Source organism: Perna viridis, chromosome 5, assembly GCF_037379345.1.
Source record: "Perna viridis isolate PV_CMFRI_1.1 ecotype Kerala chromosome 5, ASM3737934v1, whole genome shotgun sequence".
Lineage (NCBI taxonomy): Eukaryota > Metazoa > Mollusca > Bivalvia > Mytilida > Mytilidae > Perna > Perna viridis.
In genome coordinates this window covers 34,302,445-34,325,964 of record NC_142449.1, presented here as the reverse complement: position 1 = coordinate 34,325,964, position 23,520 = coordinate 34,302,445, and the positions used below count along the sequence as shown (strand labels likewise).

The 23,520-nt window shown below is 31.6% G+C and overlaps 1 protein-coding gene across 2 annotated transcripts; it reads right to left on the bottom strand.

Annotated features, from left to right (window-relative positions):
- Positions 1–7,685: 7,685 nt before the first annotated feature.
- On the bottom strand, positions 7,686–22,356 carry LOC148617191 (bactericidal permeability-increasing protein-like). 2 transcript variants are annotated; one of them, XM_088584649.1, is made up of 15 exons: positions 22,194–22,354; positions 20,871–20,970; positions 19,973–20,104; positions 18,050–18,123; positions 17,502–17,656; positions 16,713–16,776; positions 16,353–16,444; positions 15,139–15,315; positions 14,073–14,138; positions 13,685–13,852; positions 11,216–11,283; positions 10,571–10,613; positions 9,842–9,905; positions 8,894–8,970; positions 7,686–7,870 (listed from the first exon to the last, which is right to left on the bottom strand). In XM_088584649.1, exons 1-15 carry the CDS (start codon positions 22,336–22,338, stop codon positions 7,730–7,732), a joined length of 1,566 nt encoding a protein of 521 aa, XP_088440775.1. In that variant the 5' UTR covers positions 22,339–22,354; the 3' UTR covers positions 7,686–7,729. The 2 variants fall into 2 exon arrangements, with proteins under 2 accessions (XP_088440775.1, XP_088440776.1); XM_088584650.1 differs by lacking the exon at positions 15,139–15,315 and having other exon boundaries at positions 22,194–22,356.
- Between the last annotated feature and the right edge of the window lie 1,164 nt (positions 22,357–23,520).

Sequence of the window (23,520 nt, the reverse complement as noted above, 5' to 3'; positions counted from 1 at the left end):
TAACATAGACAGCCTTTTGATATTGTAATGAATAACAACTATCAATTATACTACTTTGCGTTGACATGGATCTCTCCAATCATGTCTTCATTGTGTTTAGAGTAAGAATTAGGCAGTGGGTGAAACATGGTATGAAAAACCCGTCATTTTGATAGTGTAATTTGACTGTTAGCACCAACAGAATCAAAAGAAAAAGACAATATTTTCCGCATCATGTTAAAAACCTCATTTTCTTAGAGTCCATTGAGAAATTTATGAGCAAAGCCAATGATGAAGAGCGATATTATAAATAACGGCCTTTTCAAATAGAGAAAGTATCTACGAGTGATATTACTTTGTCAGATCGGATCGATTGGGTTTTGGCATGCATGTTTCTGGTTTTCCCATTCAGCTGAATTCTTACAAACACTTATACTAAGATGTCAGTATCTTCATTTTTTCCAAGTTTGATAATTCATATGTAGTATAAACTTAAATGCTCACTTAGATAATTCGTGAGAGGAATTAAAAAACAATTGGTATATGTAAACAAGTACAGCGAAATAATTGCCATTATATACTCCAGCATCATAAAGTAAACTAAAAGTGAAAATGAAATAATACACACAGAGGCCATATTCCTGACTTAAGGCAGGCGCTAAAATGCAGCGGCGTAAAAGTATTCTTGCGCAATCACAACCATTCCCATTTAAATCGGGTCACCATGGAACAAAAAATTACAGAATTAAACACACCTTAAACTAGTTAAGCCCTCACCGTATGTAGTATTAATATTCCAATATACCAAATCTTCCAATGTGGGGTTGAGAACCATTTTACATCATAAGCCATACACCAACGAAACAACGCGTGTCACGCGATAACTGCTTTTAAATATAGTTTGTTATTTTGTATGTAAAAACCGTATGAGCGAATCATTGTTATAACCAAATATGCTTTTTTGATATGACAACGATGTCATAACTATGTTACTTACGAATTAGTCTATTCAACTTATTGGGGGAGTATTGAGCTTTCCGTGCTGCATTAAGAATGTTACCATAAGATATAGAGTGGGAGATACCTGCACGTATTATTCGTTTACAACGACATCTGTATTTGAGAATGAGTTCCATGTATCGGTTGAAACAAAATTTCCAGCAGAATCGTAAAAAGCGTGATATAGGTATATATAATACATAAACAACACCAAACCAAATTATATTCGTTAATTCTTTCTCCTTTTTTGTAGGTCACTTCCATTCATTTTCATCATAGATTCACAATACCAGTTTTAGGATCAAAATAAATAATTTCTTATTATGGTTGACATGACTGCAGGTTCGGTCAACGCAGATTTAAGGTATTTTTGATACAAAGTAAGGTACATTGCTTAAATGTTATTTAACTAATCTTAAATGTAAGTACATATAAAAAATATATATGAACTATTTAACACAGATCTCATGACATAAGCCTACATAAGCTGTAATGTTAATATTTTACAGCTTTGCGTTCTAGAATCGGCCAGAGAAATGTTTTATGTAACGTTTATGTCTGCATATGAATCAATTAAGAGGCGTATATATCTAAATTTATCTTCAGTGCCCAATATAATTTTGTTGGGTAGTTTCGAATTGGTGCATTCGAGCACTTAGCCCTGTAAAGAATGTCTCCATTTGCAACTTTACTTCTACATTTTATGAAGCTTTAGGGAATTCATCATTTTTGTCTCCCGTTAGCGCGTTTTTATTGAATCACACTATAAAATTGTGATCATCGAGTCTCAGAGTATGTTCCGCTGAAAACAGAATTATCAGAGATGGGGCAAATATACAAATCATGTGTTACCGTTTCCTCCTCAACTACACGATAACACTGCATGAGTGACTAAATACATCTTCATAACCATTTAAAAGTCAATGATGTTTCTTGTGCTTAATTATAGACAGACAAAAAGACAAACGGATAGATCCCTGCGCAATGTTTTTATTGTTTACTGAGTACAATTACAGCTGAAACATAATAAGCACGTACATGCACAAATCATTGTTAACCATTACTTTTAGTTAAACCAACAATTCTTATAATATTTGCGAAGTTTTAAAATATATAACTGAGAAAAATAAAAATGAAACTTTTTCATTGGAGTTTATGATTATGAATAGTAGTAAATTAATGTTGAAAAGTTTGAAGTAATGCATCTATATAGGTATTAACTCTCCCGCTATCGACTGCCCTCAGCTGGAGTCTCCCTAAATTTCAAAAGAGTGAAAACTTGCTACATGTATTTGATTTACAGAGTAGCCTTGCAGGCGGTTTTTGTGCATTCGTTTTTCAATCTTTATTTTTTTTAAATTACAAACTTGATGCATAAAATTGAAGATTTACAATATAAATTATATGATTATGTAGTTCTCTTCCGAATTTATGATAATTTTTTTAACCAATTATTTCAGTAGGCAGAACAAGGCCTTATGGACCCTCAACCTTTGATTAAACCGTATGTACATTCGATAAAAGCATGTTTGTATAGTTCAAGGTACCTGTCGAATACGTTTGTTTATACTAAAGAAAAGTATTAATACGATGTCTGCCCTTATTGCTAAAATGTACACTCCATGTCGTTTTTAAAATACATGATTACGAGCATAAAGTGTTTTCTATTCAAGCATCTACTGTTAATGAATTAGTAAGGAGAACAAAACAAAACAAATAAAACAAACAAAAACAAAAACAAAAACAAAAACAAAACAAAACAAAAAAGAAGAATGGAAAATGATACACTTAATCCGGTGATTCCTAAGACTAAACCAATTAAATGTAAACAAAACAAAAAGTGACAATTTGATTAAAGCAGAATACAAGCAGACATGTATTTTTTCTTAAAAACTTAATTTTGGGGTCTATGTCAAATTGTTAGCCAACCTGACAAACAACCAGGTCTAATAAATATATATATTGCTCATAAATTGAATTGAAATATAGAAGAAATATTGAAGTATTAGTGTAGAATTATCTTTATATTTGTTAAATAAAGTAACAGTGGGTATGTGCTTTCCTGTTAAAAGGGGACCTCTCCATTTCGTTTTTTTAGGCCGTGCCTAACCCCCTTTCATTATAATTGCGAAATATGCTTTTTTTGTTTGCCCATCTGTACCAGACCTTTGATCTGAATGATATTTGTTCACCACCCGTGAACCGTAAGATCGGATCACATCTTTACATCTTGTGATAGAACTCGTTAATAACTCATCACAACTAAATTGGGTTTTTTACGCGTAGCATTTCTTCTGAGTTTATACGAATTACTTTTTCCGCATATCATTCATGAATAACTTGTCATAGTCTGTTTATGTCGTAAACTGGTATCAAAAACACGCGACTCTCAGTAACTAATCTGTGAATGTATCTTTAGTACGATTGCTGAATTGTTTTTTTATCGATTTCATTGACGTCAAATCATAGTAAATTCGCAGCTGGTGAAAAATTATAATCACATACACATAATCTCACCGTATACTTATAAGTATTTATTACCGCGGGAACTAAATTTCGCGTTGTTGAACCAAATAATAAATGAAGCGGGATCTAATTTTCTCAAATCATCATTAATTCACATGCAGTTAATAGAGTAATTTAATTTTGGCGCCTTTAAGTTCCTCGCTAAAATAGCGAAAATCAAATCACTACCCCCCCCCCCCAAAAAAAAAAAGAAAAAAAGAAAGAAAGAAAGAAACAATAGTTTTACGGTTTTACGTATAGTTACTAGAATTTCAAGCACAAACGTATATATTTAAAAATTTATTGCAGGTATAAAAGCTGAAAAATCAAACAGTTTCTTTCATCAAGGCATCAAATATGTCAGACCTCCCGAAATCTTGTTTTAGATATTTAAATATCACTTGTCGAATAATTGTAGATAGAGAATTGCAGAACTCTTTCTGCTTAAACATGTGTAATCATTAACAACTTTTAATTTTTTGCAACAATGCGCTTCCAGATCTCTATTTACACGTTAAAGCATGCTATTAGAAGTATATCTAACCTGTAATTTACTCGTAGCAATTCATATAGGCCTCATAGAGATATCGACAACACGTTCTTTCGGATTATGACGCTTTCCAGACAAACAACAATATTCTATGATTTCGTTTGTTGGGTCTACAAGGTGCCCGACTCATTTTAGATTCTGTTAACAACGTTGAGAGAGGTACACAATTATTCGTCTATATTTTGCGTGGAAATGGTTTGAATAAAGAATCGTCTATATTATTGGAGAATGATGCACTCACCAAAAAATATTCTTTAGTTCCCGGTAAGCGGTCAACTGTTGAGCATGGAAGCATGACAATGAGAAAGCCATTTGCAATTTGCTGACTGGTGAAGTTGCGCAAGTTTCTAACACTTCTACTGTGTTTGTTATGATATAGGAAAGTTAGTTGATTAATTTGACCATCCTTCTACAATTGTCGTATTAACTGGGAAGAGACATTTTACTGAACTACAAAGAAATTATGTTACTTCGTACCGTACAAATATCGTTTATGTTTTTCTGACATTATCAACTATTAGGACATACATTTATTCAATTGTTTAGACTTAACGCACGCTGGTCGTACTTGTTTCAAAATAGCGGCGTAATCGACCATTAAAAATGCGATAAACTAATTAACCTGTAGTAATCTATTGAATTATGAATAATTCTTAAAGAATATGGGTGTAGCAATATATTTATTAAAATAAAGCGCCGTAGTCATATATATACATCCTAAAATTGTTGAAATCTGTAATTGTTCAGCTGTCCTAGGCAACATTTGTAGTCGCATGAATAATTTCAAAATGACCTAGAAAATTGTTTTTTATAATAAAACGAAATTTTTGTTGTTGAAAAAAACTGGCAAATATCCACGTTTTTATTGTTGTTTTATTTTGACGTCATGGTGACCTCATTTCCCGGCAATTGTCCAGAAATACCAAGAACAAAACTATCCCACAGAACACAACAGAACTAGTACACCAGTGCAAACAAGGAGGAGTATCATATATGGAGTTTTACGAAATACGTCAACTTTTATTGAGTCTTACAAAATGTCACACATGCTCTTTTTCGCATTACGGCAATTAATGCAAAGTTCACGTCTTAGTTTTATGTTATTGCCACATTCCGTTTTCCAACAACAACTGTTTTCTGAATGTTATTTTTCTCAGCTTTTCATTAAGTCCTAGACTTTAAATTTCTGATTTTTATTTCTCATACAACAGCATATTTTACAAATTGTCACAACGCCATAAAAATCACGTTTTCAATAACGGTAAAAGCGACGTTCTGTAAGTGTGGTTGGCGATTTTGTCGTATGAGTTTACACTTGACAGCTACAATTTGCATTATTAAGTTAGAATTTTATTAAAAACAACAATTAAAATGCGATATTGTGGTATTTTTTTAAGAAAAAAAATCACCAGTGCGGTTTTGAAAATGTCATTCTTATTGTAAAAGACACACATCTAGATTAACCATTAAATTAAATATACATGTATGTTGCTGAAAGTTTTTATTAAAAACATATTCTCATCTAGGCCTATAAAAACCTTTTTTTCATTTTTACCACCACAGTTTTCCTAGTGAAAACGTTAATACCCGGGTTCGGTGGAAAAAAAACTATCACGAGAAAGAAAGGATATGGGGAAATGTTACATTAAATACACAGCACACCAACCATGGCAGCAACATAGAAAACGCACTTACAATAAAATAGCGTTCAATGAATTTTTATTTCAAAAGGATTACTAATAATAGTATTGCTCTCTTGTTTATATCTTTATAAAAGCAATTTTATAATTTATAACACATTATAAGCATTTCAGACTGAGTTCTTCAAAGCTATTTCAGATTGCATGGTGCAGTGGATCGTTAGTCACAGAAAGTTGTGATTTTTTCGTGGTTATTTATCAGACAACTTGTTATCAAAGAAAAATAGCGTCCACATTTCCTCTGATTTTCCCCTCAAAAAACGTCGTAACGTTGTGTTACCACTGTAGGTACGAACAGCGCGCATAACGTCATACCAATTACTAATTCTATCTATCACATTAGGTTGTTGATAGGGAATTTATTAACTCTTCTGCCTTTCTATAGAATAACGTCTTACTTTGGTAAGATGTAGGCATATTTCACGAGATTTGTTTTAAATAGTTATTTTACATTTTTTCACGTTTTTTATCGTGACATTATTTTAATACCATCCTTTGGAATTTAATTTGGAATTTCTTGGCATATATTTTTGTATTTTTAAATTGGTTTGGAGCTGGTATGTCAGTCGATTGTTGGTGCATTTATGTAATAACATGCAAACAGTTTCTTTATTTCTGTTTTAAAACAGGACTCGGACATTTTGAAGTGATTATTTGGTGTTTTTAAATGTGTAATATTGTGTTCCATAGTACCCAGATTTTAAAGGGGGTGGTTGTGATCAGGCCAGAGTACTATGACTCCATCGCATTTTTAGCGCCTGTCCTGTCATGAAATTCTGGCCTCTGTTTGTATTATTTCGCTTTCACTTATACTTACTCTATGATGCTGGAGTATATGTTGGCAATTGTTTCGTTGTACCTGTGTATAACGTTGTTTTGAGCCAGTCGCATTCTGCCCTGTGTGTAAGGGTTTCCTCGTCATTCATTGAAGACTCAAGCTGACAATTTTCATCCCGGTGTTGTCTCTTTGACGTATTCAACATATCAACTCTCAATTATAATAATGCACACATGAAAATTCTTAAATTCTACAGAGAGCAGTTGTTTTTGTTTCCTCTCATAAATTGTCCAAATGAGCTTTAAAGTCCATTTTTTAGTTCTCATCAAATATCAAACTTGAACAAAATGGAGATACTGACATCTTAAGTCTAAGGGTTTGTCAGAATCAGGCGAAATGGGAAAAATCAGAAACATTCATGCGAAAACCCCACCGATATGACAATGAAATATCACTCAAGGATACTTTCTCTCTTTGAAAAAGACAATAATCTCTGCATCATTTCAATAGAATGTCCGAAAATGAGGTTGACGACTTGAAATGTTCATTTTCAGTGCATTTCAATGAAATAAAAACTTAATACACTAAAATGATATGAGAAATGTTGTCTTTCCTTTGATTCTGATGGTGTAAATAGTCGAACTACACTATCAAAATGATGTTTGTTTTCATACCATCTTTCGACTGCAGTTTTCATACCACAGCCTTTGGAAAGTATTTTAATATTCATCATTACCTTTTGACACTATGGCCTCGTAGAAATATGTTTACGTAACTATAATCATTTCTGCATACAGATCTGTATTTTTGAAAAACCTTTCATTTATTGTCGACATAAACTTATAAAATGAACATAGTAAATCTTGCAAAGTGCAAATTTCACTCTATATGATTATATATCTCAAATAACAACCGTTTGTAACTATTTCTTACTGAAAATATTTTAATTTTGTGAGTTGTGGATTCTTGGAATGTTGGAATGTAATTTTTTGATTGTAACTAGAATCTGTTTACTTTGATCATTTTTGACATGCATGAAACACCCCCTGTCTGAATTTTTAGAGACCGCTACTTAAATAGTAACCTTATAACCAGTCAATTACTGTTAAAAAACATAATTATAAAAGTTCTGACCACATATCCCCTCCCGATATAACGAATGAAAACAATAGAATGAGTAGTACACTTCATTTTATTACTACTTCCTGAGTTATTCGGCTATATCAACAAACTTTTTATATCATGACTTGCAGAGTTTCCAAAGTTTCTGAACATCCTCATTGGGTCAAATTTCAGCGCAGATGAGTAGTTGTTTGCAGTTGGAGTCATCTGAGCATTAGTAGAGATTACGATCGCATTCTGAAATACATAACGAGTTTTCCGTATTCATACCAATACTTAATTATATGTAATAATTGTGTTCATCATAATTTCGTTCTGAAATAAATAATGACTTTTGAGTATTCCAATATTTCATAATATACTTTAATGTCTATCTTTTTCAATAATTAAATCATGTGTATCTGTCGATGATTTTATTTGATTTTATTTATTTCAACAAACAAACAAACTTGATCTTTAAATAAACTTAAAGCAAAATAAACAATGAATATAAATGAAGTGAAGTGAGCGTTATCAGAAAAAAACTACTTTAAATCTTTTTAATGCGATCACGTATTAACTAATTCAGAAAAGATTGATTTCAATTCAATTGAAAGGGAATCAAGTTCTAGCGGAAATCAAAAGAAAGCAATCCAGGGGCAAAGACCAAAAATGCAAAACAGACATACACAACAGAGAACACCAAGTAACTAAAATACTTCATACAAAGTAACAAAAGCAAATGAGCATCTCGGACTCCACTAAAAACTGGGAGTCTGGACCAGGGGCACCGGTAGGGTAAGCATCCTCTGCTTATCTAGAAACTCCTGCCAAGTTGCTAAACACAAAATTCAAAATTGGGGTAGACGAAAGAGGAAAGGAAAACTATGACACGATTAACAAATCAGTTTTTATGATGCAGATGGATACACCGTAACTATCCACGAATTAATGATGGCGACCATAAAACTTCTGTAGCAACATAACTCTGTTCCAGAAGCCTAACTGTAAGAGTGCTTGCGCGATACAAAAAATCTGCGTAATTACGGCAAGCTCTGACATAATGTATGCGTTGTGATATGAAAACTCGTACTCCACACGCAGGATAATAATAACTTTCAGTTACACAATTGCATTTTTGTTACCAATACCATTTGTCTCTGGCGAATAAGAAATGTGTTTTATCAGTGTTCTACAGTAATACCACTGATTGTCTCCGATGCATGAAATAACTCCGTTCATATCGTGCAATTCTTTAAGTGACTTTTTAATTCAGCATACCTCCAACAATTTCATTTTTAGTTGGTGAAACCTGAAACCATCTACACTCGTCAATGGTATACCTCTTGCACCGTACTCTATGTAAATAGAATTTTTAAAATGTTGTTATTTGATACACACTATGATTCCAGTACCTTTTATCTTAATAGTATATAATGCAACTAATTCATTTGTATTTTTATAATACAAATGAATTAGTTGCACTATATTTTAACAGGATAAATTGAATGTTTCCCAAGGAATAAACAATTCAAATATATAATTGAGGAAAAGCGTTTTCATTTGTATTATTATTTTAAAATAATTTTGTCATTAAACCCAACTAATATAAAATAAACACAGAGTTGCTAAAATTGTTTTTACGAGTTGTTTTCGGTTCTCGTTTTGTTTTGTTTTGTTTTGTTTTGTTTTTTGTTTTTTGTTTTTTGTTTTGTTCTTTTCTTTTAAGGTGTATCATATCCAAGACTGACATCCACGTCTTGTGTTGATATATTACTGTTTAAAGTATCTAAGAAAGCTTTAGTGAGTTTGTATACTTGGTTGGAATTTGCGCGAAAATAAATGTCCGATGTTAATTAAGTTATACAGTAAATCTTTAATCTTTTCTAAACAAACTGAATAAAAAGAAACCCCGTCTAAACTAGACAGTTTTAAATGTACCTTCATGTAAAATTAAATGTATTTTGAACCTTTTTTATCCGAACACCTGTAAAAACCGAACCAATTTTAAAACTCAAAGGAGGTTCTATTTAAAGATGCATCAATTTATTTTAAAATCAACAAGTGCATCTTGAAATTCGAATTACAAGTGTTTGGTTATCTTTCTTTTCTGAGTTTACAAATTCTCATGTTTTTTTTTTTTTTTTGTATTCATCAATCGATTTACACCATATTTTCATATCATACATTACAATCAAATCTCAAAGTTCAAGCTACAGAAATATGTACCGTTCATCATGGGTTTGATCATCGTTGATATACCAATATTAGCAAGGCACTGTAAGTCTTCACTCTACGTGTATAAGTTTTTTATAAGGTTTTTGTGGCGATTAGGAAAACCGTCATCACATGAAAATGAAACGAACCACGAACACCTGAGATATCGTGTAAATGATTGCTTTAACGACAAATAAAGGATTACTTTTTTTTGCTTTTGTTCCATTCTATTTTTATAGTTTGTTTTCAATCGTTGTAGGTAGAAACAACTAGCTTTTGTAAACGCTTGAGTAAAATTGGATCCAAAACTACTTGCAATAACATCACCTTAAACAAATTGCAAGCTAATGTCAGTTTGAATTTTTGCAATTGTTCTGAGGTTAAGATACAGAAATTATCTTTATACTGGATATTCATTATTAACTTTTAAGGTGTCTGTTTGAAGCTTTTACCCTCCCGATGCATATGATCTACTGACTGATGTATGTTTTCATTTTCACAAATACTGATCTGATTACATAAATGATTAATTCTAACTAAAAATACAGCATCTGTAGAACATCAAATGTTCGGCGGATCTTTCTACAAAGTGAATCACCTCTACCACAGGCAGTGTCTGAGTTTTATATTGACTGGTACTTAATAAAAATAACAGAAAGACCTCTTCCAGCAAACTTCAAAACAAAATGTATTATATCAACTTATTAGTATACAGTGCATTGTGTTCAAAACAAAACTTACGTTGATATTTCCTATCGCAGAGTCTGTTACATTTATTTTCACGCTAAAAAGGTATAAACTGAAAACTTATAAAATGATGCAAGATAATCAATGTTCTCCCTTTTATTTAATGTGTGCTGTAATTGTACAGAAATGTTGTGTGAGATTTTCAAAATACTTTCTTTATATCGTAAATCAGGGATTTTTTTTTTCGTTTTTCAGCGGAATTCCGCTATTCAAAATCTGGATTTTACCGTTACGATTCTTTTTTTTTTACTGCATATTTACTTCCGATTTTGACAATTTCCGATTTGTTTGTTGACCTTGTAAAATAATCCCTGGTATATTTGCAGAGTTTATGAAATGTAAAAAAGTGTCACATCATGACAATTTTTTTTTTGAATTCATACCCTTATCACGAATCACTGATTCTCTACGATAATTAATAAAATAATCTATTTAAAGGAGGGGCAACCGGTGGTGTACACTTCGAGTGCCAGGTGGATAATGCCGTAAGGGAAGGTGTTGGAATCAAATAAATATTACACACCATTATTTTAAATTCAAATATGAAAAGATGTTTAGCATTGTATATTTACAGTAGAAAAGTTCATGTTTAACACATAAAGGTATTGATAGATAAATGAAATAGATAGAACTACTTACGTCATACTTCCAACCGTTCCCTTCATTTTTAACTGTGTCAGAGTTGGTAAGAACGTTAATGATCCTTCCTAAAATGATTATGATACTTTAAGTCATCCTTAAATTTTCTAAATTTGTTCTAACTTGATATAATCGAACTTTTGTATCATTATGGCAAGCTTAAGTGGACAAAGTCGGGTATGAAATAATATTAAATGAATTTCTAATATTACAAAACATTAATTTTTGTCTACTTTTGGCTTGCTATATATTATTGTATCACTTGAAAAAATTGAAATGATTATTTTTTCTGTAAACCGGAAATGATTCAAGTGTTTATAAAAAACAATTTAGGATGTCTACTTTTACAATACACCTTGTCCACTAGTGACTTTGTTGTGTGTTTTCTGCGGTTTCCTGTACAGTTTTGTTTTTTTGATACTGTTTGGTTATTCTGTTTTATTTTGGTTTTTTGTTCAGTTTGTTTTCTCTTATTGTTTTGTCCGTTTACTGTACATGGTCCTAGTCATGTGATAATTGAAATTCTAATTTCTAATTTAATGACATTGACAAGGGAACCAGATCCTGGCAGTTAACAATAAAATGCAGACCGGTTTTTCGATTTCAATACTTTCTACATCGAAAGTTCCGGAAGAAAAATGAAACTAGAACGAGACTTACAAAAACTATATTTGTTCGTTTCTGTAATTTAATCAACAAGTGCAAAACAACCGTTAATGGGAACTTTTTCTTAACACGAGTCACTTTATCTTGCATATGGATCATTTTACTTGTCAAAAGTTTCTTCCATTCTGAACTATTACGAGATATTGGCTCATACTGCCAAAAAACATCTTTTTTTCACTTTCAAGGGCCATAACACTAATGAAGAGTCGTTTATGAACTTTTGTAGGCCTTATCATGAGGACAATTTCATCATTAGAAAGTTTCTTTCTATCTATTATGGTTGTTATGATATTATCCTTTATCTGCACAAAACGTCATAATTATCCATTTGATGGCAATCACTTAACATAGAGTTGTCCTACAACTTCGACCAAATATAGACTGATGTAGGCATTAACAGAAGAATCATTTTATGAAATAAAAGTTTTTTCTTTCTTTCTTTCTATTATGGTTTAGCAAGATACGTGTATTTATGACTAAAATATTCAAAACAAAAAACAAAACAAACAAAGTAACCAAGACAAACACTCACACACAACATGATGTTTCGTCTTTCAAGGGCACATAACTCTGTTAACGACTCTGAAGTGCTCTTTAAGTCTAAGAAAGGAAGGTTACTTATTTTTTTAAAAAAAATCCTCTATAAGTTTTCAGATGCAACTTTAAATAAGTTGTTTTCGCCTGTGTATTATGATGGACATGGACGCCATGCTTGTGCAGGATGCAATAAGGAATCTTAGGGCAAGGTGGAGCAAAAAGCGAATGCATAAATTTATTGGCCCATTTTACGATTACGTTTTGGAACTTATGTCCTTAATATTCTACATTGCAGATTCGTGGCCTCTAAATGTGACAAATGGTAAAATCTGAATCTATGCCATTTTAACCACTAGCTACATATGTATTTTTGCGAGAAGTTGATTTTCAGAGTCCTTTATCCACTAACAGTTCTGATACGAGCTTTCGACACAGGATATATAAATCCCGGTTTAATCTATCATTATATTTTATGTTAACAACTTTATTGGATAACAAAAAATGGCATTGTTAGTCGCTTTTACTGAAATGCATTCGGTAGCAGCCATTGATTAAAAGACAGTCACAGAGTTGTTCAATGCACATTAGTAAAGAATCTTAAATCTTAAAAAAACTTAATGTTAACAATCTTTCGTTGATATTGTAAAAATCTAAATAAATGCTGAGCACTTGGTGAGTAGAAGTTTTGTTTGTTTGTTTTGTTTTGTTTTGTTTTGTTTTTGTTTTTATTATTTTTTTTCATGATTTATTAGCTTCTTCTGTACTCGTAGTTTATATTGTACAGTGAAATCTGTCTAAACAGTGCACTCTTTGGACTTAAAAATTGTTCAGTTGAGATAGGTATTCTGTTTTCAAAGGTTCAAAATATATTTAACGCAATATGACGAGATTTTCAAAAAGTGATTGGTTTTTGCAGGTTATCGGATTGTTATTGGTTCGGTTTAAACAAGATTCACTGTGATACATCACTTATGACTTGTTTTCATCATTTGATACTCATATGAAATCAGCTAGTGGTTCAAGAAGAGGATATTCTAATATTGCGATAAATATGCACTGTAAATTCAGAAACTATTGCAATTTTCTTTTATTGCAAAACATGCAACTGTTTTCGTATTGCAATAACAAAAAATGCATTGTAACAATTACAACACTACGAAAGTGAAAATTTGTTTCATAAATCATATAACATGATGACGCATTTATGACTAAAATGACAAAATTGCAATATTTACTGAATTTATATTATAAAATCCCTTGTCATACCGCTATGATGCTGAACAGATAATGAATGCTCTCGTCTGGTTGTCTTGCAAAAAGTTTGATGACTGTAGTTCCGTGTACGAAGAATGCATTATTCAGTATACTGACTATTGGTCGTTGCTCAGCTTCCACTTCCACTTCCACGTTTGAGTTCGGAAATGCTTGCCCGATCTACAAAAAACATCTTAAAAAATATTAAAATAGAATAATAACTAAATTACTAGTAATATTGATCACTAGTTCTACAATAATAAATTAACAATCAAAATGATTTAAGGACAAAAAACTCATTAAAATTTAAAAAAAACCCACAAATTCCATGTAAATTTTAACTTTTCATGTCTATTTTGTATATATATATATGCTTGCATAACTTTATAAATTCACTAACCTGGGGGATCAGCCTACCAATACACATTCCTGTACACGTTGTATTTAGCATGTCACCACTAGGAAACTGTAACGCAAAGGAGAAATAATGTAGTTAATAATTAAAAGCAAGAAATATAAATTACATGTAAGTTCTAAATATGGGTCGGGGAAACACGTATAAAACATAATCAGACATGTAAAATTGCAATAGACACTAAAACGTTGTATTTAACACACAAAAAGTAACATGAACCAAACTTAATACCGGTGCTCCAGGAGGTCAAAGATTTGAAAGAGTTATCAAGGGAACCAAGGTTATGGCGGTAATCAAAAGAATGCAATCAAGGGACAAAGACCAGACATGGACAACAGGTATACACAACATAAAGTAACTGAAATCATACATACAAAGTAACAAAAGCAAATGAGCAACTCGGACTCAACTAAAAACTGGGAGCATGGACCAGGTGCACCGGTAGGGTAAGCGTCCTTTGCTTTTCTAGAAACACCGGTTGAGTTGGTCATAAAAAGTCAAAGATTTCAGTTATTTTTCTTTTGTTTTGTTGTTGATTACTGTGAAAGTACTATTGTTCGTTGGGCACCAATTTTCGTGGATTACGTGGGTAACGTAAACCACGAATTTCGATTCTCAACGAAAAGGTTTATTTACTTTAAAATGTATGACAGATTATCAAAACCACGAATTCAGGAATCCACGAACTTGTGCTTTTCCCCTAAAACCACGAAAATTGATACCCAAGCATATAAGTTCTTTCACAGTATTTTGTTTTTATTCTTGTTGTATGTTGTGAAGGAAGAGCATCACTCGAAAATCAAAGGCTAGAATATAAACAAACATTAGTAAAGCAATTTGTTATATATACAATGGGTATAGTACATTTACGAATATTAAAATGATTTAAACACATATAAACTAATGGTTAAATTTTATAGTGAAAGTACTATACTTGCTACATTTCTAGAACACGTATCGTGGTGTTTGTGTACTTTTTTTAACTATAACCAATATGCAATATGAATAATCAGACACGACAGTTATTTTAAACAAAATAAACCGAACTTACGTCTTTTGACGTGACATTTCGAGCAAACATTCCATGTTCATATACTCGATATGCGATTGTGTTGAAGATATAGTCGGAGATGACAACAGTTAACATTTTCGATTCGTCAACCGATGTGTGCATTGCAGGTGGACCAAAGGGTACAGGAGTGCGATCTCCTTTCCAAATTGCCTGTCCCTGATTAAAAAAAACTATAAAAGTTATAAAGAAAAAGATAATACCGAACATCGCATGTGAAGCTAACGATAGACGTTCAGTCAAAGCGGGATAGGCATCAGACAGGCCAGCAGAAATGGGTCAGGCAAGTCAATTCAAAATGAAAGGAGCTTTAAATTAAATAAAAATAAAAATAATGCAATTCAAAAACAAAGAAAAAAAAATAGAATTATTTACAGTTTCTAGATTTGGTACGCGGAATTATTTTTTTTTTAAATGTCAAAAATTTTACTATCCTATCTCGCCCCTTTCAGCCTTCGCTTCTTTTTTCAATGAGTTTCCAAACAAAAGAAAATGCATAAGTGCGATGCTCGGTTGTAGGCTGCGCATAATTCATATATTAGTATATGAAAGTCGTGAAAGGTTGAACTGTAATTTTTTAAGAATATGTTTTCCGTACGAACTGAACAGGTGCAATCTTAAATAAAGAGATTGAAATATTTTTTTTTCAAATCCAGGAATGATGATTAGATTGCTTGCAACTCGGGGGGGGGTATAGAAAAGCAGAACTCGTGGGGTGTTTCTAGGAAAGTAGAACTTGGGGGTGTTTCTAGAAAAGCAGATGACGCTTACCCTACCGGTGCACCTGGTCCATGCTCCTAGTTTTTAGTGGAGTCCGAGTTGCTCATTTACTTTTGTTACTTTGTATGTATGATTTCAATTACTCTATGTTCTTTGTTGTGTATGTCTGTTTTCCATGTCTGGTCTTTGTCCCTGGAATTCATTCTTTTGATTACCGCTATAACCTTGGTTCCCTTGATTACTCTTTGATTACCGCTATAACCTTGGTTCCCTTGATTACTCTTTGATTACCTCTATAACCTTGGTTCCCTTGGTTACTCTTTGATTACCGCTATAACCTTGGTTCCCTTGATTACTCTTGAACTCAAACAATGAGATAATTGATAAAATAACCGCCATTCAACTAAGAGAAGAGAAGTTGTGTAGTTCATATTCCAATGTACGTTTTTTTTTTAAGTAAATAAATAAATTGTTACCTTAACATTAATTTGTAGATCTTTTGCAGAAACAGACGGTGCAGACACAAGACCATAATCTACATTCAAAAATTTAGTCAGCGGAAACTGAACTGAAATGATGAATTCATTCATTATTATGAGTTATAAATAAATTTTTGAATGAAACTTAGTTCATTCAACTTTGAATTATGTTCAAATGCTGCAGATGACGTTACGTCTTGACGTGTATCGAAGTTTGCAATATATTTATATGATTCGCCTACACTATATACGGAAGTTTGGAAACAGTTTTCAATATCCATTCAACAATTTGACTTCAAAGTCAATACTCAATTGTAGATTTGTCAGCATATAAATACAACAACGTAAGTCGCATACCATTCAGTTTCGAGAGGAACTGCTCTGCTTTTTTCCTTACAAGCGATTTGACCAATGTACACATCTACAGATCAAAAGTATATTAAGAAATAATTTCCATCATACAAAAGCTAGATGTTATTATAGTTACAGATAATAAAAATTCAGTAAAGTTTCAAACAAAATAAAATGTTCATAAATGATTGTTTTAAAATAAGAATGAATGAAGTATTAAAGTGTATTTAAACTTCTCGTTAATTTTACTGTTTCCAAAACTCAATGTTTATATACAGTAAAATCTGTCGAATCCGAGCTCGGTTTATAAAGGTTTTGCTGCATATATTGACCATATAAGGATAAGACGGTCCCTTTAGATTTTTTTTTATTCAAGAATTGATGTTCAACCAACAAGTGTTCATTAAGACTTTACAAATTAAAACAAAAATATACTAAGCAAATGAAAAAACCTGCTTAAGTTATCATGATTCGCCCACTGCCTCATTTATATAGAGAATAGAGAACAGGACTCAAGTCAGTAACTTTTAAGTCAGAGTTGCTCATTTACTTTTGTTGCTTTGACTGTATTATTTTGGTTATTTTGTGTTCTTTGTTGTGTTTTCTAAGTCTATTATTTTCCCTATATTGCATTCTTTTGATTTCCGCTATAATCTCAGTTCCCTTGATTACTCTTTGAACAGCCATCTTTGCGAGTACAAATAAACACATGGTGTCATAGTGAGCAATTATCCCACTACCACCGTAGTGATTTTTGTTTTGTTTATTTTTTTCAATGTATTAGTTTTGTGTTACCTGTGTCTGCAATTGTCCTTGTACAGATTTCCCTACTTTTTTTCTGAATAGATTATAGATGAAAGCCCGACCACCGTGGAACCTAATATCAACATTAGAAATACTGCAAGTACATCGATTCGGGGTGATGCTGGGTTTTTCATTTCTGTCAACCCCTAAAATATTTCATTGTTTTTATATGATATGGATAATACAGATTTTAGAGGTTATATTGCGCAAATGTCCATGAAACATGAAATTTTGATCGGAGTAAAAAGTCTTTTCAGAAAGTAACGGTGCCAGTGAAAAAGATTATTGAGTTTTGTACCAATCTAAATTTTTAAAGCCTTTATATTTTTTTAACTTTTGTCTATCGGAATAAGTTTCAATTGACTTCATGTATGTATATTCAAATACCTTGAGATGCACAACTCAAACAATATTCTTCTACTTCGTGGGCAAATATTGTTTAAGTGAAATTAAAATAAACTTAATATTAAATTGACGCCAACAAAACATTTACGACCAGAAATTATAAAACGTCACCCAACTTGATGTAATACACCTACCTAACTGCATATCAAGGCCTATAGAAATGCCTCGTACCTTAACATTGATAGACCCATGGTCCGATATTTTGATACTGAAACAAAATTTAATCAATATTGACATTATTATCTCGTCCTTTGATTGGTTGTTTAGCACCTACAGAAAAACACTAATGTACAAGAAATAGCTTAAAGAGGAATAGTTAGTAAATAATGTTTTGCCTGAACAGTATGTTTTTGTCACTTATGTCAATCTTATTTCAGCGTCGAAGCAGTATGTCTGTATTCGGCTTAGTTAACAATGTTAACGGCGATTAAAAGGGTGTCCAGGCAAAATTTTGTTTTTTTTTGTTTTTTTTTTAAATCACCCATTTCATATCACAAATGCATTCTTTCTCAAAGTTGAATGTTAATTTGGATTAACTGCAACGATAAAAGGTAAATAAATTACACAGTGAGCATTGAAATTATTTGAAAAAAAGGAGATAACTCTTTAATTTGCACAAAATTTGGTTGCTTTGTTTGGGAACTTAAAAATCATTTTCTGGGTCTTCCATTGTCGAAACAAACGTTATACTTTTTTGGCATACATGTGGTATAAAAATTTTATTGAAACAAAAGATTCAGTTGGATAGAATTTACCCTGTACCACTTATATCATTGGATCTGCCTGATAGTACACGGACGGCCTGTTAAATGTATCGGGCCACAATTATAACTATATTTCATACGACATCAAGGAGAAATCAATGAGAAAAAAAAATGACATTTTTTTCAAAGCTTTTTATCCGTTTTATTAGGAAATGATTGAAACTAACAGCTTGTAAAACATTATTTTTTTTTCTGGAATTTATCGAAGTGTAAAAACATCCACCCAAAAATTTACAATCAATGATCATGTTTTCGAAAGGCTAAATGATTATATTGTGTGAGAAATCTATACCTCGTTTCAATTTTAAAGTAACAGTCTTCGTAAGAATCATGCAAATTCTTTACTATGTGATACACGCAAAAAAGGCTAACTTTTTTATGTATTTATTTATTTATTTATTTTTATTTTTTTTATTTTTATTATTTTTTTGGTTTGTTAGTAAGTGTATTTATAGGCTTATATGATGAAATTTATAATTATTTATTCCAATTTCTCTGCTATTAGGAGATAGTCCACATTATAATTCCAATAGTTGCTATTGTATTTTATTGTCATTCACGGAGTTATCTCCTTTAAGTTTGAATTCTACAGTGCATTCTAAATAATTGTATCTCCTAAGAGCAGGGGTTATATGAAAAGCAACATGTTAATTTCTGTAAACTATAACAATTTAAACAAAATATCAAAAATAAAAATATATAGGCTTTTCAACCATGAATCATATTTTGCATGATTCTTACCTAGTGCTACTTAATGTCATGTATTAATAGTGGGGCTACACATCTAACGTGTATAACACAGTGGACCAAAACTCAACTTTTATCATTAGTATATTATTCCACCCAATCTCCTCCATATGCATATAACCGCTTCCCAATTTACTGTGTATCACTCCGCTAGCTTGTATGCTTTGCTAAACAGGATGTGAACAAAATCCAAAGGGCGTGAGCACTACTCATTAATAATCCGCGAAGCTTTTCCGATGTACTCTTATAGTTTGCACAATATAGTCAACTTGTTAACTGGCTATTTAAATCTGACTATCTACTACAACACAGGAAGGCCGTCCTACAACACCCCATCCTCAAGAGTCTTCATTACATGTAAACATAAGTCTGAAGCAACTACTTTACTAGCCAATCAATATCACTAGGTGTTTTGTTTTGGGGGCAAATGTAACGGGAGAACATAATTTGACTCACAGAATCCTTGGGTAAACTGAATTAAGATAAATAAAAATATAACTACGTTTTATTTCTTGACTTCTATTTGATGTTGAGTCATTTACTTACAAATGTTTCCTAAATTTATAGCTAAACCTGCCCTTAATTTCCATAGCAATGTTGGTTGCCGTCCATTTCAGTCCACTTCCTGATTCTAAGACAAGGTTGCTGTTTGGAAGGTTAAAACTCGACAATACTAAACTGTAATTATATATATAAAGGAAGTTAACTTCATAGTATTAAATGTATTGTATTAGTATAATAGCAAGTGACGTGACCGTGACGGTGATTTAAAATTCATATATGTAGCATAACGGTTACGAAGTAATTGGGGCAAGTTTAGACTGTCCGATCCTGGCGTCGAATTCACAAAAAAAATCGTAAAAGTAAAATTGATCGTAAGTAATGCCGTCACAACCTAAATAGTATTATGACGTCATAATTGACGATCAATTTCACACTTACGACTTTTTGTGAATTTTTGTAAGCTTTTAACTGTTTCTTGGAATGAGAACGGGATTTTGGTAATAGATATAGTTGTATTTAAATTGATTTTGAATCTGAATTTGTTAGATTTAAAATTTACAAGTATATTAATAGAGTTTCAATTGATAAAATGGATATCTGTTTTAATATCGTTTAGATAAACTGAATCACTCCAACTAGAACTGTCTTTGAAGAAAAGGACTTTCAAAAATACATTTACATAAAAACAAATAGCTGAAATTGCTAATAGTTCAAATATATGAATGACAGGTATAATGTATCTAATTTTAGAAAAAGGTCATATATAGAAGTACAATTAAATCTGTCTCAACAGAATTCTGAATAATCCAAGAACATGGGTCCATTCATAAAAACGATTACCTGTCTACTGCAAACAAACTGTACTGTCCAAAAAGGGATCGGTTTAGATGGTTTAAATGTGTATAATCATAGCCTTTTCCTTAAATAAAATAATGCTTACTTTTCTAGTTTATAATGTACATGATGTGCTTTCCCATATTGGTTTGGTAAAGTTATAGACTTTATCTCTTTGTTGATGATACCAACTGCGATAGAATTAGCTGTGAAAAAATGTTTGGTTATTATCAAATAACTGACTTTTGTATTTAAGTGTCTGTCTCTATAAGAATCAGGCAATGGGTGAAACATGGTATGGAAAAACCATCATATTGAAAGTGTGAATTGACTATTTTCAACATCAGAATCAAGAAGAAAACAAAATTTTCCATATCATTTTGGTAAATTTAACTATAATTTCATGCACTGAAATGAACATATAAAGGGCAAATAACTCGTGATGAAGATATAAACAAGTGTTGTTTTTTTTTAATAGAGAACTCGTCCTTCAGTGAAATCTTATTTTCAGATTGGTATTGTTTTGGCATTCGTATTTCTATTTTTTCCCATTTTCCCATTTTGCGTGATTGTAACAAAAAGTTACACCTAACTACACTTAGGTAAAATAGTAAAGAAGATATTTACTATGACCATTTAAACTTAATCCTGCACATGTTTATAAATTTTAATCCAACAATTGTTAAAAGAAAGAACGCCAAACACGAAAACAATTTAAAGAGATTTCAAACTTGCAGTGGAGTAAAAAAAGAACATCCACTATAACATTTTCATTTTATCTAGGATTTGTGCGGTACCAGTCAGCTAAAAATTATACAACATTTGATCGAGTTGTGGAAAGTAATTTGCATTAAAAAGTCTTGCATTTTTATTAGATTTTGTCGGAAATTATCCTGGTTCCCGGGACTACTTTCCCGGTATTAGCTACTAGCATATGTTTGTATATGTGTAACATTCTGAATATTGCGATCGGGAACCAGTCTAGTCGGAAATTGACATTCAACTATGATTTTCCTATTCTATGTTGTGAATTAAAAAAGCAATATCAAATAATGTAGTACTTATTTACTTATTTTTTATGCTTTTGTTGTTTCTTTCGATTTTCATGAAAATAGTACCATGTTAATTGTTAAGCATTTGGTAACTGTTAATATTATGCAAACTTTAATACTGGTAGAAGTATTGTTGTTCATGAGGTGGGCAATTCACAAAATTTGATTCCCAAAAAAATGGAAATTTCCTATTCATTTATATGATAGAGTTGCCAAATCAACGAATTCAACAAACTACGAACTGACGTTTCTTTTTCTTAAACTTGTTTTCTATTCGTGAAAGTACTTGAAATGCAATCTCTAATTGTAGTACCATTGAAATAAGTTCAATTGATATATAACATTGATAGACTATACTTGTTTAGAGCTAAACATACCATAGTTTATTCCTTTCTGTGTTACTAACAGCTTAATTCCTGGATTGACAGCAACAGTGGCCGTGAAAAACAGAGCAATTAGAAGCACGTGCATTCTATTTTTTGTTAAAAGTGAACAATTAAATATATCACAACGCACATTCATTTTATACGTTAATATAATAACAGTCCATGGATATTACGTGTGCAGATTAACCGCTATATTTCCGTGAATCCCTATTGTTTCCTGCTCTCTGTCCGTAATATTTGTTCATGAATCATTTTATACTTCGCATCACTTTTTTAAACACATACAAAGCTAAAGGTAATTGTAAAAGGTATTGTATAAGCTTTTTAAAAAAATGTTCTGCCCTTTATATATGAAACTCTTTATTGAATAGTTCTTGTAAAATAACAACTCACTGGTGTATCCAAAAGTTATAAAAGGGGAGCACAATTAATTGCTATGCATTTTTACAAGAATACCTAGAAAAAAAAACACAAGCATGCATTTGTTTGAAACTACATTTACTAGTAGCTAAAACGTTAATAAGCATTTTATGCCAAAAATTTTTATATGTCTCCTAAAAAATAATACCAATCTCATAAATCTATGATTTTTTTTCTTATATATTGGTTATCTTATAAAGCCTTAACGATGACAGGAATGTCATTTTTTTTTAATTTCATGCTGCTTCCATCGTAAAAAACTTTTATAGAGTTTGGATTTGAAAATGAATGTCGAACGTGATGAGATAGATTTTCAATAGAATACACCCCCTTTATACTCCCTTCCTTTCTTTTGTGTTCTTTGTTGTGTTTGTCTACTTTCCATGTCTTGTCTTGTCCCTGGATTACGTTATTTTGATTTCCGCTAGAATCTTGGTTCCCTTGATGGATAATGTTGATATCAGTACGTCAGAAATTTAACAGTTGTCATCACTATTTAATTTTTTATCGCACAAATGAGATATCTTCAGTTGGATTTCATTCCTTACTCATTAATAATAAACTGAATAACTGAAATAGCATAATTTTTTTTTCGGTGATTTTTTTTCTACACCATGGCTGTCTTCCGTTAATATGTTAAGCGTTGACATCACATTTTATGTCGGTTTATAAAAGAAAGAAATCAACACTTCACCAAACATTTTTTTCCTGACTATTCAGGTATCACGACCGACAACTCGGGTATGAATTTGAACATATTTTCTTTAGAACCTTGAACTTTTCTTGTACCTAGTTTTCGTTCATAATTCATTACAGTACATAAATTCTATCAGATGTGAAATTGATAAAGAGCATTTTTTTTTAATTAGAAATAAATGAATTATTCGGATTGAACCTA